Raw genomic sequence first — 13,707 nt, 5'->3', positions numbered from 1 at the left:
TGTACTGTATGCTAGCAAATTTGAATTCTGCATTAGCCAGCTGATGTAAACAGAATTAATATGTGTAAGCAGGCTTATTTCAGGAACTTCCAGGCTTCCTTGGAACTTGTAGGCAATTGTGAAGAGAAAAAATGAGGGAAAATTTAATCTGAAATAAGAAAAAAGTGTCCGAAGTTGGTAATTAGCCCATGGCCCTGCTTATTTAGTGAGCTAATACAGCTAATTACAGCTAAGCTTTTCCCCTCAGCAGCCATTTTAGCTGGATAAATGTTCTACAAACTGGGGATTCTTTAGATTATTGGTGTAAAAATTATTTAGAATTGCTCCTGCTTGATGCTAGTGTTTTATAACAACACGGTTCAATTTTGCTGAGCTGTCAGCTTGGTTTTGTAGTGCTTCCTGTGTGTTTGGACCATTGTCAAATCAAACGTGGATATATCTGAAAGCTGTTTCTACCTGGGAGATCATTTCCCCCCCAAGTCAACTAGCATATGTCCGACCCCAGTTGCCAAATTACTCCTAATTATACTCCTCAGTCACACAGTAGTTAAGATCCCTCTCTTCCCTTAATCCAAATGAGTGTGCATCTAATTTTTATTCACTTTTTATGACTCACCATGCTGCCCGGTCGTACTCCCCCCAGATCCGAACAAACTCGTCCAGATGGTGTGGTCCCAAGATGGAGGAATCCCGTGTCAGATACTCAAAATTATCCATGATCACAGCTACAAAAAGATTTAGCATCTGAGGAAAGGAAAAGACTTTGTTAATGTAAATTGTCATTGTGGAATAACATTAAACCCATAACTGTATTAAACGTCTAGGATCGTTTTGTTTCTATTTGTATCCTTAACTTATGATTAACTTGGTCATGACATAACTAAAATAAAAGGTTTTTAAGCAATAAAAAATGGTTAAGCTCTTTATTGTTGTGTATTTGCATTTCCAGTATTTGCATACTGGAACCTGAGTGGCTTTTATAGTTTATAAATCAGTAACACTTGCTTAATATTATAGCATAATATTAGCTAGTATATTTGGTACTCAAATTATAGCTATATTATAGCTAGTATATTCAATACTCAAATTTTTCATTGAAAATCACTACAAGAACAATTTTTTACACGTTGACCAGTCTGGGCAGTCGAATAAAATCTTCCAAAAAAAGGTTCATGATAAAAAACACGTTTTTATAAAGGTGAAGTTGCCTTTAATATATTATACATTTGAGTGTCTATAGCAACTTTATGAAAGTTGATTTCTTCTTGTCTTTTCTCTACAGTCTGGCTTGTTTTTAAAAACATTATCATCATTGTCACGGCGTTAGCTGGACATATGTTGATGAACGATGCACACCAGGTTATTTAACATGAGTCTATTTCTCATGAGTCATGGTTATGGTGCAAAAATAACAGATTGTTGCTATGACTCTTACACAAAGAAGTAATGAAGTAGCACGACAAAGGCAAGGGAAGGAGAAGATATGCTTTCATATATGTATATGATGGTTACATTATTATTATCTGTTCTATCCATGCTTCTATAATCAGACAAAATGCAGAGGAGATTTATCAATATTATTATTGAACAATAAACATAAATACTGTATATTACATAAAAAGTCCAGTCTTACCAGGAAAGAACTGAAGAAGATGAAGGAGACAAAGTAGAAGTAGGCGAAGTCAGTGCCACAGCCGCCTTCGTGATCTGGAGAGATGAAGGGTGGAGCGATGGAAGGGTCGGGCTCACACTCCTGACCAGCTAAACACGACAGCATGATCTCCTGCCATGACTCTCCTGTTGCACTCCTGCAAACAACATACACGTGTATACCTCTGAAGATGTGACCATGAACTTACAATTACATGCAATCTAACTGGTTGTAAAGGACTTCTCACTCAATAAGGACCAGGTCTAAAAATGGTTAAAATGTTCTTTCTCACTTCCCTTCTACAATATCAAGCGTATAAAATGTCCAGTGTTTTGTTTTTTTCCCCCATGCTTCCTAATTAAATGGAAAAAAATGAAAAAGAACCCTTCGTAATATTACGTAATATAAAATAAGTGTATTAAAAATTCTATAGATTTCACTGCTGAATTAGGAAATATGAGGAAAGAAACGTTAGACATTTGCACACTTCCCCCCATTTGCTAATTCGTGGATTAAATTGAGAGAATTATAAAACTCCATAATCATACAAAAGAATTAAAAATAAAATTTCAGTAAAACTCCAAGTGCTTGAAATTCTCTGTCCATTTGCTTTTCTTCTTTATTCATTAATAACCTTTGCAAAATTATATTTTAATATTATTATTATTATTATTATTATTATTATTATTATTATTATTGTTGTTTTTGTTGTTATTATTATTATTATTATTATTATTAACAACAACAACAACAACAATAATAATAATAATAATAATAATAATAATAATAATAATAATAAATATATCACCTTCCACAGCCTTATGGCTACTTAAGTCTTACTTTACAAAAATAAAAAATAAATGAAATTAATATTCAAATTAAAAAAAAACATCTTTGCTTTTTTTGCCCAGATAATCAGAAGTTTTATACACTACTATTTAGGCTAACGCTGATCCACAAACTCACCTGAACAGCAGCATTAAAGCGCCGAAAAACGTCTTGAAGTTGTTGTGCTGGTTTATATGGCTCTCATCATTCAGCTTAATGTTTCCAAACACCTACAGCGACACACAGGACGAGGTGTAATACACAGCTCATACACACTGAATCCAAAACCAAAAAGATTTTGGTAGCACTTCATGTGAAGGATACCTGCAATGGGCCTTCATAAAACATTCATTAGCATTGCTGTGAATCTTTAATAAAGTAATGATCAAGGATTAATGTAAGGCTTATGTCAGAACTTGTGAGGTGACATTTCATGTAATGAAAGGTTAAAAGAGTGAGGAGAGAGGAACTCTCAATTTTTAATTAGTTTGAGACTGTTCTATCTATAATTATTCATCCTTATCTTATTATTTTGTCCTTACTAACAGCACATTCATGTTTTCAGATCTTCTGTGAGATCTTCTGCCTAGCTGGAAATCGTATGTTTTTAGGAACATGTATTTACTGTATTTGTTTCATATAGAAGCATAAAATTAGATGTGTGTTGATTCACTTCAATCCAAATGATTTTGCAGCATCACTTCAATACAGCTTCGTTTATTTAAGAAGCCCATGTGTCAGTTAAAGGAATAGGGAAAGTCGTCTCGAGGATTCTGGAGTGTGTAACTTTCAAAATAAGGATTAAAAAACTAAAAATACACCAACAATACTAAAGGATCTACTCCAACCAACATAATGTCATCTTATGACTTCCATGAATCCTCCAGCATTGGCTTATAAATGATTTACGCAAAACTTATGATGGCACAAAGTAGGAACCTTTCAAATAAACTCTTAACAAGGACTTGACACTCCAAGAATACTCCTAAAGAATAAGTAATGTGGGAGAGGAGTGTTCTTCATGCTACAGAGACATCAGAGACTTCCCGTTTTTCTGAAAATACCGGCGTTACCGTACCGTGCTATCATGTGACTTGCAAGCCTGATTGTGTTTGCAGAAAAGAGGAGGAGTTAGGCTTATTTCATTAACCTGATAAAGTCTAATCATTAAGTCATAAAAAGCACAAAATTTATACATGAAGTGGGTTACACTGAATATATTTTTAAAAAGAGTAAAAATTATTTATTGTTTATCAATCATAGTTAAACTAGCTTAGTGGTGGAAGTGGGCGTGGTTAAATTACTTTGGTGCAGAAATGAACATACAGGGCATTTGACACTGAATGGTCATATCATGCTTGATTATATGCTTCTTTTTAATCTTTAATCTGAACCTGAACCTATTATTGTACAGTGTATGGTGCACAACGTATGGCTAACCTGCATGCCAATGATGGCGTAGATGAAGAAGAGCATAGCAATGAGCAGACACACGTACGGCAGCGCCTGAAATCAGAAGAGTTCAATCTCTTATTTCCCTTAATTTGTACTAATTCATATCTACACATGCACTCATTAACCTATTTAAAATAATTATTCATATCCACAATTTAGATTTGTGTCAGGATTTTAACATTAGGATCTTAGCAGAACATGGCTCTTACTTTAAAGGATTGGACGAAGGTCCAGAGGAGGATTCGGATGGTGTAGCCCTGCCTCAGGAGCTTAATGAGCCTGGCTGCACGAAACAGCTTCAGAAAACTCATATTAAAAGTGTTGACAGACTGCAAGAGAAAGAAGAGGGAATTTATTGTAGAACTGCTATACTGTTGGGTGACTTGGTCACTAACTCTCAAACGCAAAAAGCATCATTATAAGGCATTTTTGATATTGCTAATTATTTTTGCTAATCTTGACAGTACATTTTTAATGAGAGCTTGAATCTAGAGTCAGAATTAGCTTTAACAACACCACAAAAAGATGTAAGATAAAAGTAATTAGATTATTGTTCACCGTAAATCCATTATTGTTCATAGATAATTCTCTTTAATACAGATTTTGTTGGTCTATGTAAGGAATAAAATACGACTTGCGGTTATAGGAAAATAATCAATAATCCAGAATGACTTCTTATCCATTTATAGTTATGTTTAATGTCTGAGAAGCAAGTCCATTCCTGTTATCACTTCATTATTCTCTCTCAAAAAATGTCATGAAGACTTTTGGAAAGCTTTACCTCTGACTGTTACAAAGAGCTGACACTGGAGACTCCTTACAAAAATGCTAAACAGAAAACTTCAGTGTCCGAAAACAGTGTGAACTGTTACTATAGAAACCATAATGTATCAGAAGGAGCGCATTAATATAAACCCGTGATTTGCCTTGCGGTCAGAATGACATAGTCATTAAAAATGAATCAACATCTCCTGACCAATCAGAATCTAGAATTCAGCAGTGGTATATTAATGAATACAGAACAGAGAAACAACTTGATTGGATCAGACAAGGCTTTAGTTATAATAAAACGAAATGAAAGACACTTTAAAGGTAAGCAAATATAAAGTTTTTAATCAGAAAAGATTTGATTTTTTACCTGCAAGTCTACAATGATCTCAGTGATGCTGCCGAGGACAGTGATGAAGTCAAAGATGTTCCAAGTGTCTCGGAAATAATTCTGTGATAAAAGATAAATGAATATAGGTTATTGTGTAACGTGACTAAAGTAAACATGAGTCTATGACTTTCATATACATACACTGCCAAAATGTTTCTTTTGCCCACTTTATTAGCACTTAAATGGGAAAAGATTAAACAAGTGCTCCGTCAAACTCGAAATGCACGCTTTACTATAAGGCAAGTGAACTTGTTTGGTGAAAAAAGAGCTTCTTAAATGATACTCAATTTTATTTTATTGCAATATAATTGGTTTAGGTTCCATGAAGGAAGAGTTTAGTAATAAAATCCATAGCGCCTCTAGTAATGTGTAACAATATTCTGTAATTTTTTATTTTGCTTACACTGTAGTGGTTCCCTGGCTACAAAACTTCTATCTGGACCTAAACCCTGTCTCTGATCAACTCACCATGAAGCCAAAGGCCATGATTTTGAGGATGCACTCCAGGGAGAAGAGCACAGTGAAGGCCGTGTTCAGGTGCTTCAGGACCATGTCATAGGCAGCCGGAGCCGAGTGATACTGCAGCAACACACATCAAATACAGGTACAGAGTCGCTACAGAGTATTATCTACTGCCATATCAGGAAAAAAACAGCTGTGCTGCTATATAAAGTTCACTCTTCCTGATATACTGTGTCCAAATAAGACCAAAGGGGTCAGAACTATTGTCCCTCTCTGTTGCCTCATTGAATATAGAGTGAGGAGTTGATGTCAAATTTGCAATATATATAAGGCTGCTATAGATGTTCATTTGGGTCTTTGGAAAAAAGGAATTGCTACATATAGAAGTAAAGTAACAGTAGTTTTTTGTATACCCTGTTTTTTCAGGCTTTAAGGCAACTGTTTTTTTTATTTACTTGAAAAATTCCTAAAAATAATTCCCAAATTCCTAAAATACTTCTATTCAAAAATTCCCCAAAAAGATCCCTGAATTAGGAAACATGGAGAAAAAAAAGCTTTAGACATTTTATATACCTGAACTGAGCTGAGACAGCACAAGAAAAATCTGCTATACTAGTAGGTGTGAACTGCACACAGGTCATTTTATTCAGAAAATGTACCTAAGCACAGCGTAACATGAGTCTGAATACACAAAACTTTCCCCATGTGATTATTGATGTAACTTGTGAATTGAATTCACCACAGTTGTGGCACAAATACAGCTAAATCACTGATGGCTATATAGACAGCTTATTAAAAAAAAAAAAAAGTTCTTGAACACTGTATGAATTTTTGTCCCGTTCAATGCCACTTCTAAGCTACGCCTATTAGCAATCAGTTTGATTTGCTAAAGACTACCCGATACTGTGGCTTTTACAGGACGATGTTGCAGAATAGCAATGTAGTTACCTTCATCATGAGGACCACAGTGTTGAGCGCGATCATGACCAGGACTGTGTACTCAAACGACGGCGAGACGACAAAGTGCCACAGTCGGTACTGAAGAGTCTGTCGGTTTTGGGGCATGTAACGTGTAAAAGGCTTTGCACTGATAGCAAAGTCTATGCAGGCTCTCTGAAACAGTCAGGGAGGAAATGAGATGAAAAAGCAGAACAAACACAAACGTTTTAGTGCAATATTGCTTTGCTAGTGCGTTTTACATGATATATGTTCATTTGACGTGTTTTTATTCAAAGCGATTTCAGTTACAACAAAATACAATTGAAATGATGAAATGGAGTGGTTGAGAGGTAAGGTTCTTGCTCAAGGGTCCAAAGATTTTATATTTTTTTTATCCAACTTAAAGAGGAACACTACAGGTAGAAATAATGAATTTGATCAATCATTAACATGTCTTTTCTTACACTGTAGTAATAAAAAAAATGTCAAAACTCAACAAAAATCTTTCAGCATTTTTGTCTACTCATGTGTCTTCATGTCCGATTGCATTATCTGAAACTTAGCAACTCGGAGTAGGCTTTAAGCCCCGCCCACTTAGCCCACTTGAAAAGGTTTTCGTTCACATTTATCTTTACACTCATGGCTGCACACTGTTATTTTACATTCATACATTTAGAACAGGAATCTCTGAGATCTGATCTTGCTGCAGCTATCGAGAACAATTAGCACATATTAGTCATATACACAATTAGTCATACAGCACACTCACTAATCAGAGGACGAGTGTTAGGATTAGAGTTGAAGTGTCTGAACGACCCTTTGTCTTTCTGGCTCTCTGGTTTGATACGAAAGCTCACCTCATTTTTCTCCAGGTTACACTCCTCCATCATTTTGTCCCCTTGCTCCTGGAATGTGATGATGATGAGGGCAACGAAGATGTTGACAAAGAAGAAGGGGAAGACTACAAAGTACACGACGTAGAAGATGGACATCTCCATGCGGTTGCCTCGGCTCGGGCCGTGATCTTCCTCGGTCACGTCTACTGAGTGCTGGAGAACCCTGAAGCAGCACACAAACATCCTCGTACACAGTTCACGATGTGACTTAAATTTACTGTGCATGCACTAACACATATATAATTATTGCAGTTAATTCCACTTGTGATCTGTTCATTATGTTGCAAATTGTCAGATTTTATAGCAATAAAACTGTTACTTTTATATTCAAATTATATTCAAATCTATTGTTTCCTCATTTTAATGATAATCAATATAAAACATTATGATGGAAACGGAACCCCAAAAACCTCTTCCCATACTCGAGGATTCTGGTGGTAGGTGCGTGTGTGTGTGTGGGGGGGTGAGTGTGTGTGCAGGTGTGAGTGTAAATACAGTAAGCGACGGAGATAATAGAAAAGTCACTAAAAAAACATTTTAAGATGATTTATAAACCCCAGTCATATTAAATGTTTGTATTCCAATAATTCCAATATCCAGCATTCCAATAATAATTGCAAAATTACAAAACAAGCTGAACACAACCTTTGTAAATAGTATTACATTTTAAGTATTACATTATTTAAATATATAAATAAAATTGTAACTATTTAAATATATAAATAGTGTTTAGAAATAAATGAATGTTCAGTAGAGAAACAAAGGTAAGAAAATAAAGCATCATGTTGAAAAAATAATTTTTAATTGCCCTGAACAGAACACACAGTTTTAATTAGTCAAAAAAATGGAGCGAATTTGTGCTAATTAACTAAAAAGAAAATACACTTCATATCTCTGCTGTTGAAGAAAGCCTCCTAACGAATGGCCATAGTCAGATTTGTACTAAACACGTCTAGTGAAGATTTAATACTGAAATTATGCAAATCAGTATTCAGTCCTCAGACATACAGTAACTCTGGAAAAAGTGGGGTGGAGTTTTAGTGAAACAGCAGCATGTCTCAGTTATACGTGATAATGAGTCACGCTGTAATTTACATCTTGGGTTGTAAATACACTCAAAAATATTATGAAATGCCATTTATGGCCAATATTTAGTCCATAAATATGACACTATTCATTCATTAATGGTATTATCTGTTTAGAGTCCATGAAAAAGTTTTTTTTTCCGCATGGGAGGAGACAATATCTTAATCAGAGACATAGCTTATCTTAAGAAGCCAGAAAATCGACCTGTGCGTAACCCAACTCTGAATACACATAACTTTCCAGTATATCAATAGATATTGACGTAACATTTAGAACAACACTAATGCAGGCCCAAAATGAGGTAACACTTTACCTAAAGGTAGCATAAGGCTACATAACACCCACATGATAACTGACATAAATCTACACAAACATTTATAGACTTATTCCAACAGGCTACAAATATACAGTATAAGCATATGCCGCTTGACTGAGTTGTAGTCGGTGTCTTGGTGTAGTCTTGGAATAAGTATCTCTAAATGCTTGTGTATGTTTATGCCAGTTGTCATGAAGGCTTATGTAAGAGTTATGACCGCCTTATGAAGACAAAGTAAACTGTCACCCACAATATTTGACTATTTTTTTTATTAATCGTGAAAGCAGATTATTCATCTTATTCCCTGGATCTGCGAAAAGAAAAAAAAATCAACTCCAAACATCTTGAGGGTTCAGGATGATGAGACCACGATGGCAGAACGCCCAGAATGTTGCTTTCTTCTGCTGTAAAGCTGATTTTGTAGATAGGAGATGAGCGCGAGCTAGAGCTGGTGGGTGGAGTGAGTGTATACGTACTGCGGCCAGCCTTCTCCTGTGGACACGGTGAAGAGCGTGAGCAGCGCCCACATCACGTTATCATAGTGGAACTCGTGTCTCTTCCACTCCCGCTTCTTCACCTCCTTCCTGTCTCTCCCGTAATCGATGTAGTAGCCTCTGAACACACACAGGGCCATAATGGCGTAACAGTTACACTCCAGTTTATTGAATATGTTATTTTTGATATTTTATTCTAATATTAAGTCTTGCATGAATGTACATATACATGTGCTATATGTACATATATGCATATATGTTCATGGTGTAAGAGGCGTATATACTATCGTGACATGAACTGATTTACACTATACCACAGTGCTGTTGAATTCTTCATTCTGATTGGTCAGAAGCTGTTGATTAATTTTCTGTAACAGCGGCTTAACAGTAGTCCCGGCTACAACATTTATATCTTTCTATGGTAACAACTTGAAAGGCTGACGTGCCTCATAAACAAACTGAAAACATGTATAGTCATTGATATAGTGATGTTTTCTGTGAAGAGATGTTTATTTCACATTTTTGGAAGGAGTCTCCAGTGTAAGCACTTTGTAACAGTCAGACGTATACAGAATATAGATAACTATAAATAAAAACTATGGCAGGTTGTTCTGTAATTAATAAAAAAATTGCAATTGGCAAATTGCTGTGGTATAAGATGAAGAAAACAGTTCAGGATGTGCTGTTATTTGAAAAATAATTAACTTACAGGTGGTAACAGTAACTTGGGCCGCATTCACACCACACCATTTTGTTTTATTCCTTATATAATACGTTCCTTACTAAGGCTAACTCAGCCTCTAAAAGCTAGATAAAGTTTTATGCAAATGCAAAGCTTATTTATATTTCATACAGATGGTAGAAGTGTCTATACATTATGGTGACGGGGTAGACTGTTGAGAGAGAGCAAAAGTGTCTGTGTCTGTGTGTGTGTGTGTGAGTGTGTGTAGGATGAGTGCGTCTGTCACACGGGGGTCTCTCTTACTTTCTGAGCAGATGGACCAGAAGCGGTAGCTGTAGGGCGAGAATCTTTTGACCGCCAGACCTATCGTTCCTGGATTTAAATACTGTTTGAATATGTTGAATTTTCACTCTTTGGTATGAATCTTATGTTATAGTTTTAATGATATTTACTTTTTCTATAAACATTAAGAACTCTTTTTGGAGGAGTTTGCAAATAAACCTAATAAAGGCATTTTGGAGAATGTTTGACTCTGTGCAAGATTTCTTACAATGTTTACATGCTAAGGTGTGATACTATTAGCTTTACACGAAAGTATATATTTATGTGTGTGTGTGTGTGTGTGTGTGTGGACATGTTTTTATATAGGAATGTCTGACAGTTTTGACCTTGTGGGGACATTCAGCTGGTGGCCATGAGGAAAACTTAAAGTTAGGGTTAGGTTTACATTCATTAATAATTATGTCAGTGTGTGTGTGTGTGTGTGTGTGTGTGTGTGGAACTCACTGGCATTCTCTCTGTGTGCCCATTGAGCCGTCTGTACAGTAGAAGAACTTTCCTTTAAACAGCTGAACTGCGATGACGGCAAAGATGAACATGAAGAGCTTGTAGACGATGAGGATGTTGAAGACGTTCTTCAGGGACGTCACCACACAATCGAACACGGCCTGCGTGCACAAAAAAAACCCCTTAAAACTCACTGGAACACAACGTGTATCTATGTAACTATGACATTTCAATCATTTCTGCTGTTTAATTCAGATAAAAGTCCAAAAATACACAGCAGAATGAACCTCAAGGCCAAGGTGCTAAAGCTTGGCACTAGAATAGTTTTTTTTTCCAGACCAGAAGTTGTATGGGTTGGAACAGGTGGAAGCCATTCTAGGTTCTGTACCAGTAGGAACTGCTGGAACGGGACTAGTGGAACTATTTATTGCTGACAGGTTATACAGTCGCCTTACTGTATGATAACACTGTTTTATTTCCTGACATCACATGTTTCCAGGCAGATCCAGAATTATTGGCACCCTTGATAAAAATGAATATATAGTATAATACAAATAACATGCAATAACTGATATTTTGAACTTGAACCTTATTTTAATGCAATAAAATGTAATTCTTTTTTTTTTTTTTTAAAGATGACTATTTGTTCGGATTTATTTTAAATTCAAAGGACTTAGCTGTTAAGGCTTTGGGCTACTCAACAGGTGGTTGTGAGTGAGACAATCAATCCTCAACTGCATAGCTCAAAGTTGCTTTGGATGAAAGTGTGTGCCAAATAAATAGATTTAAATGTAAAATATTATTTAGAGAAATCACAAGTTGTTCAATATATGGGAAAAAACACAGCTATCATTTAGAAAAGATCTGAGAAGTTCTATTTTTGTGAAAATAGTTTGAGTGAAAATGTAGAAGCATGCAATTATATTTAATATTTCATTTAATATTTGATCTATTTTCTCAGATGGTGCCAATAATTTAGACTGTATATTTGAGATCAACAAGCCTTTTATTCAGTGTTTTTGTCAACGCAAATATAAGCTGGTTAACCAAGCTGTCCATAAGACAATGCAATAATGTAAAATTCAAGCACTTTTGTCAATGCTGGATTTAATAATACTGTCACTGAGAGCGGGAATGATGAAGCAGATGCTTTTTGCTTTAGTCATTGTGACTGTTCAAGTTTTTAAATGTGTAGTGGAAAACACTCAAACTAATCCTTGGCTGAGTCAAACTAGTACCTTCAGCTTTGGGAGCCTTTTGATGGTCTTGAGAGGCCGGAGAACTCTCAGCACTCGCAGAGACTTAATAGTCTTGATGTCTCTGCCTTTGTTGTTTCTGTGATTGAAAAAACTCACATTAGTCAGACAAAATGGACTGAAACATGAAACTCAGAAACTCACAGACATAATATACCCTCGGTACGTACCAAAAAAGGATACTGTATAGGGTTATAACCCAGAGTTCTCATCTTTTATCTTTTACAGATCATAATAATGGACACATTTTTCCAAGATATGTATGTGTATTAATTAAATAATAAGCAAATAAGCTATGAAATATAAGACTATACGTTGTTTTTGCTTACAAAATCTATAGTTAAAGTGGATGTTAAGTTACAACACCAAAAAACTGCAGGAGATGGCTATGACCCAATACTGATATCCCACCTGCTCCACTTAAATAAAGTATACTGCATACTATTCATCATAGTAGCGTGCGACTCTGCTTACATTTGTTCTGTGTCCTCCATGTGCTTTTGTTTTTGTATGGCCATATGTATTTTTTTTTTGGTTTTGATCCTGTCTCCGTCCCTGTCATGTCATTGGTTTGTTCCCCAAATGTGTGCGCCTGTTCTGTGTTAAGTCCTTGACTAGTTTTTCTGTTTATTCCCTGCTGTGTCTTAGTATCCTTGCGAAGTCTTGCCAATTGTATTGCGCAGTTCGGAGCCTTATTTTCTGTTCCATGTTTTTTTTTGGTTTTTATTTATTAAATAACGTCATAATTTTTATACATTTATAGTTACATTTAATGTTGTGGATTGCATTCAAAACAAGTTAGTTCTTGTTATCACTTACATTATAGCAGCTATAAACAGACGTCCCCTCACCAGCCTCTCTTTTTTCACTTTCTTGACATTAATGAGATAAAAATGCAGTTTGTCATGTTACTAAGAAACAGCTAAGCACAAATTACTCTGTCCTAAAGACATTTCCATGTCAGAAAAACTTAAAATTACAGTTTTCCCTGCATGGCAAACACTGCTTTTGTATTGTTTTGTTCTGCAAGTGCTACTGATTATGTTTTTCATGTCTCTGCCCCTGTTATGTCATTGGTTTGCTCCTCAAATGTGTGCACCTGTTCCATGTTAAGTCCTTGCTTGGTTTGTTCATTTATTCGATGTTGTGTCTCTGTATCCTTGCGAAGTCTTGCCAACTGGATCATGCAGTTCTGAGCCTTATTTTCCGTTGCACATTTATTTTGGTTTTCTGACTCTTGACTATTTTATTTTTATTGATTTTGGATTATCCTCATTTAATGCTGCTTGCCTATGTATTGACCCCTGCTAGGGTACTGACTATGATTCTTGGATGTGGCCAAATAAAGCCCACGCTGAGTATACACACTTTACAGTAATATATTACATAGTATGCTATAAATTATCACTGGCATACTACACTGCCATTTGAATTTACTTGTGGACCCAGTTACCTTGGAATTATATCACACTGCTACACTATTTCTCATTAATATTTAAATTTACACAGTAATAAATTCAGACATGAAGAGCTGAAATGGAAATCAATGTTGCATTCTTCACTTCATTTTTTTGGGATGCCATAAAGACGTGGTGCATCCTGGGAAATTCAGCCAGAGTAGCACATCATACGCTCAGATCTTGTGTACTACTATAACATCACAATTGAATTTTCAACAGAAAATTACGTAAACAAGT

General features: G+C 35.6%; 1 protein-coding gene across 1 annotated transcript in view; it reads right to left on the bottom strand.

Annotated features, from left to right (window-relative positions):
• Positions 1–13,707, bottom strand: part of cacna1eb (calcium channel, voltage-dependent, R type, alpha 1E subunit b) — a 65,310-nt gene that overhangs the window by 10,021 nt on the left and 41,582 nt on the right. Inside the window, exons 24-35 of the mRNA XM_053233639.1 lie at positions 11,993–12,089; positions 10,755–10,915; positions 9,269–9,406; positions 7,352–7,553; positions 6,504–6,668; positions 5,562–5,672; positions 5,073–5,153; positions 4,144–4,263; positions 3,920–3,985; positions 2,618–2,709; positions 1,634–1,808; positions 617–744 (exon numbers count right to left, since the gene is read on the bottom strand). Coding sequence (XP_053089614.1) covers positions 617–744; positions 1,634–1,808; positions 2,618–2,709; positions 3,920–3,985; positions 4,144–4,263; positions 5,073–5,153; positions 5,562–5,672; positions 6,504–6,668; positions 7,352–7,553; positions 9,269–9,406; positions 10,755–10,915; positions 11,993–12,089 — 1,536 coding nt within the window. The remainder of the gene's footprint in view (positions 1–616; positions 745–1,633; positions 1,809–2,617; positions 2,710–3,919; positions 3,986–4,143; positions 4,264–5,072; positions 5,154–5,561; positions 5,673–6,503; positions 6,669–7,351; positions 7,554–9,268; positions 9,407–10,754; positions 10,916–11,992; positions 12,090–13,707) is intronic.

The sequence above is a fragment of the Pangasianodon hypophthalmus genome, chromosome 4 (genome assembly GCF_027358585.1).
Source record: "Pangasianodon hypophthalmus isolate fPanHyp1 chromosome 4, fPanHyp1.pri, whole genome shotgun sequence".
Classification (NCBI taxonomy): domain Eukaryota; kingdom Metazoa; phylum Chordata; class Actinopteri; order Siluriformes; family Pangasiidae; genus Pangasianodon; species Pangasianodon hypophthalmus.
Note: the sequence above shows the minus strand (reverse complement) of the source record. Positions and strands in the feature narration are given on the sequence as shown.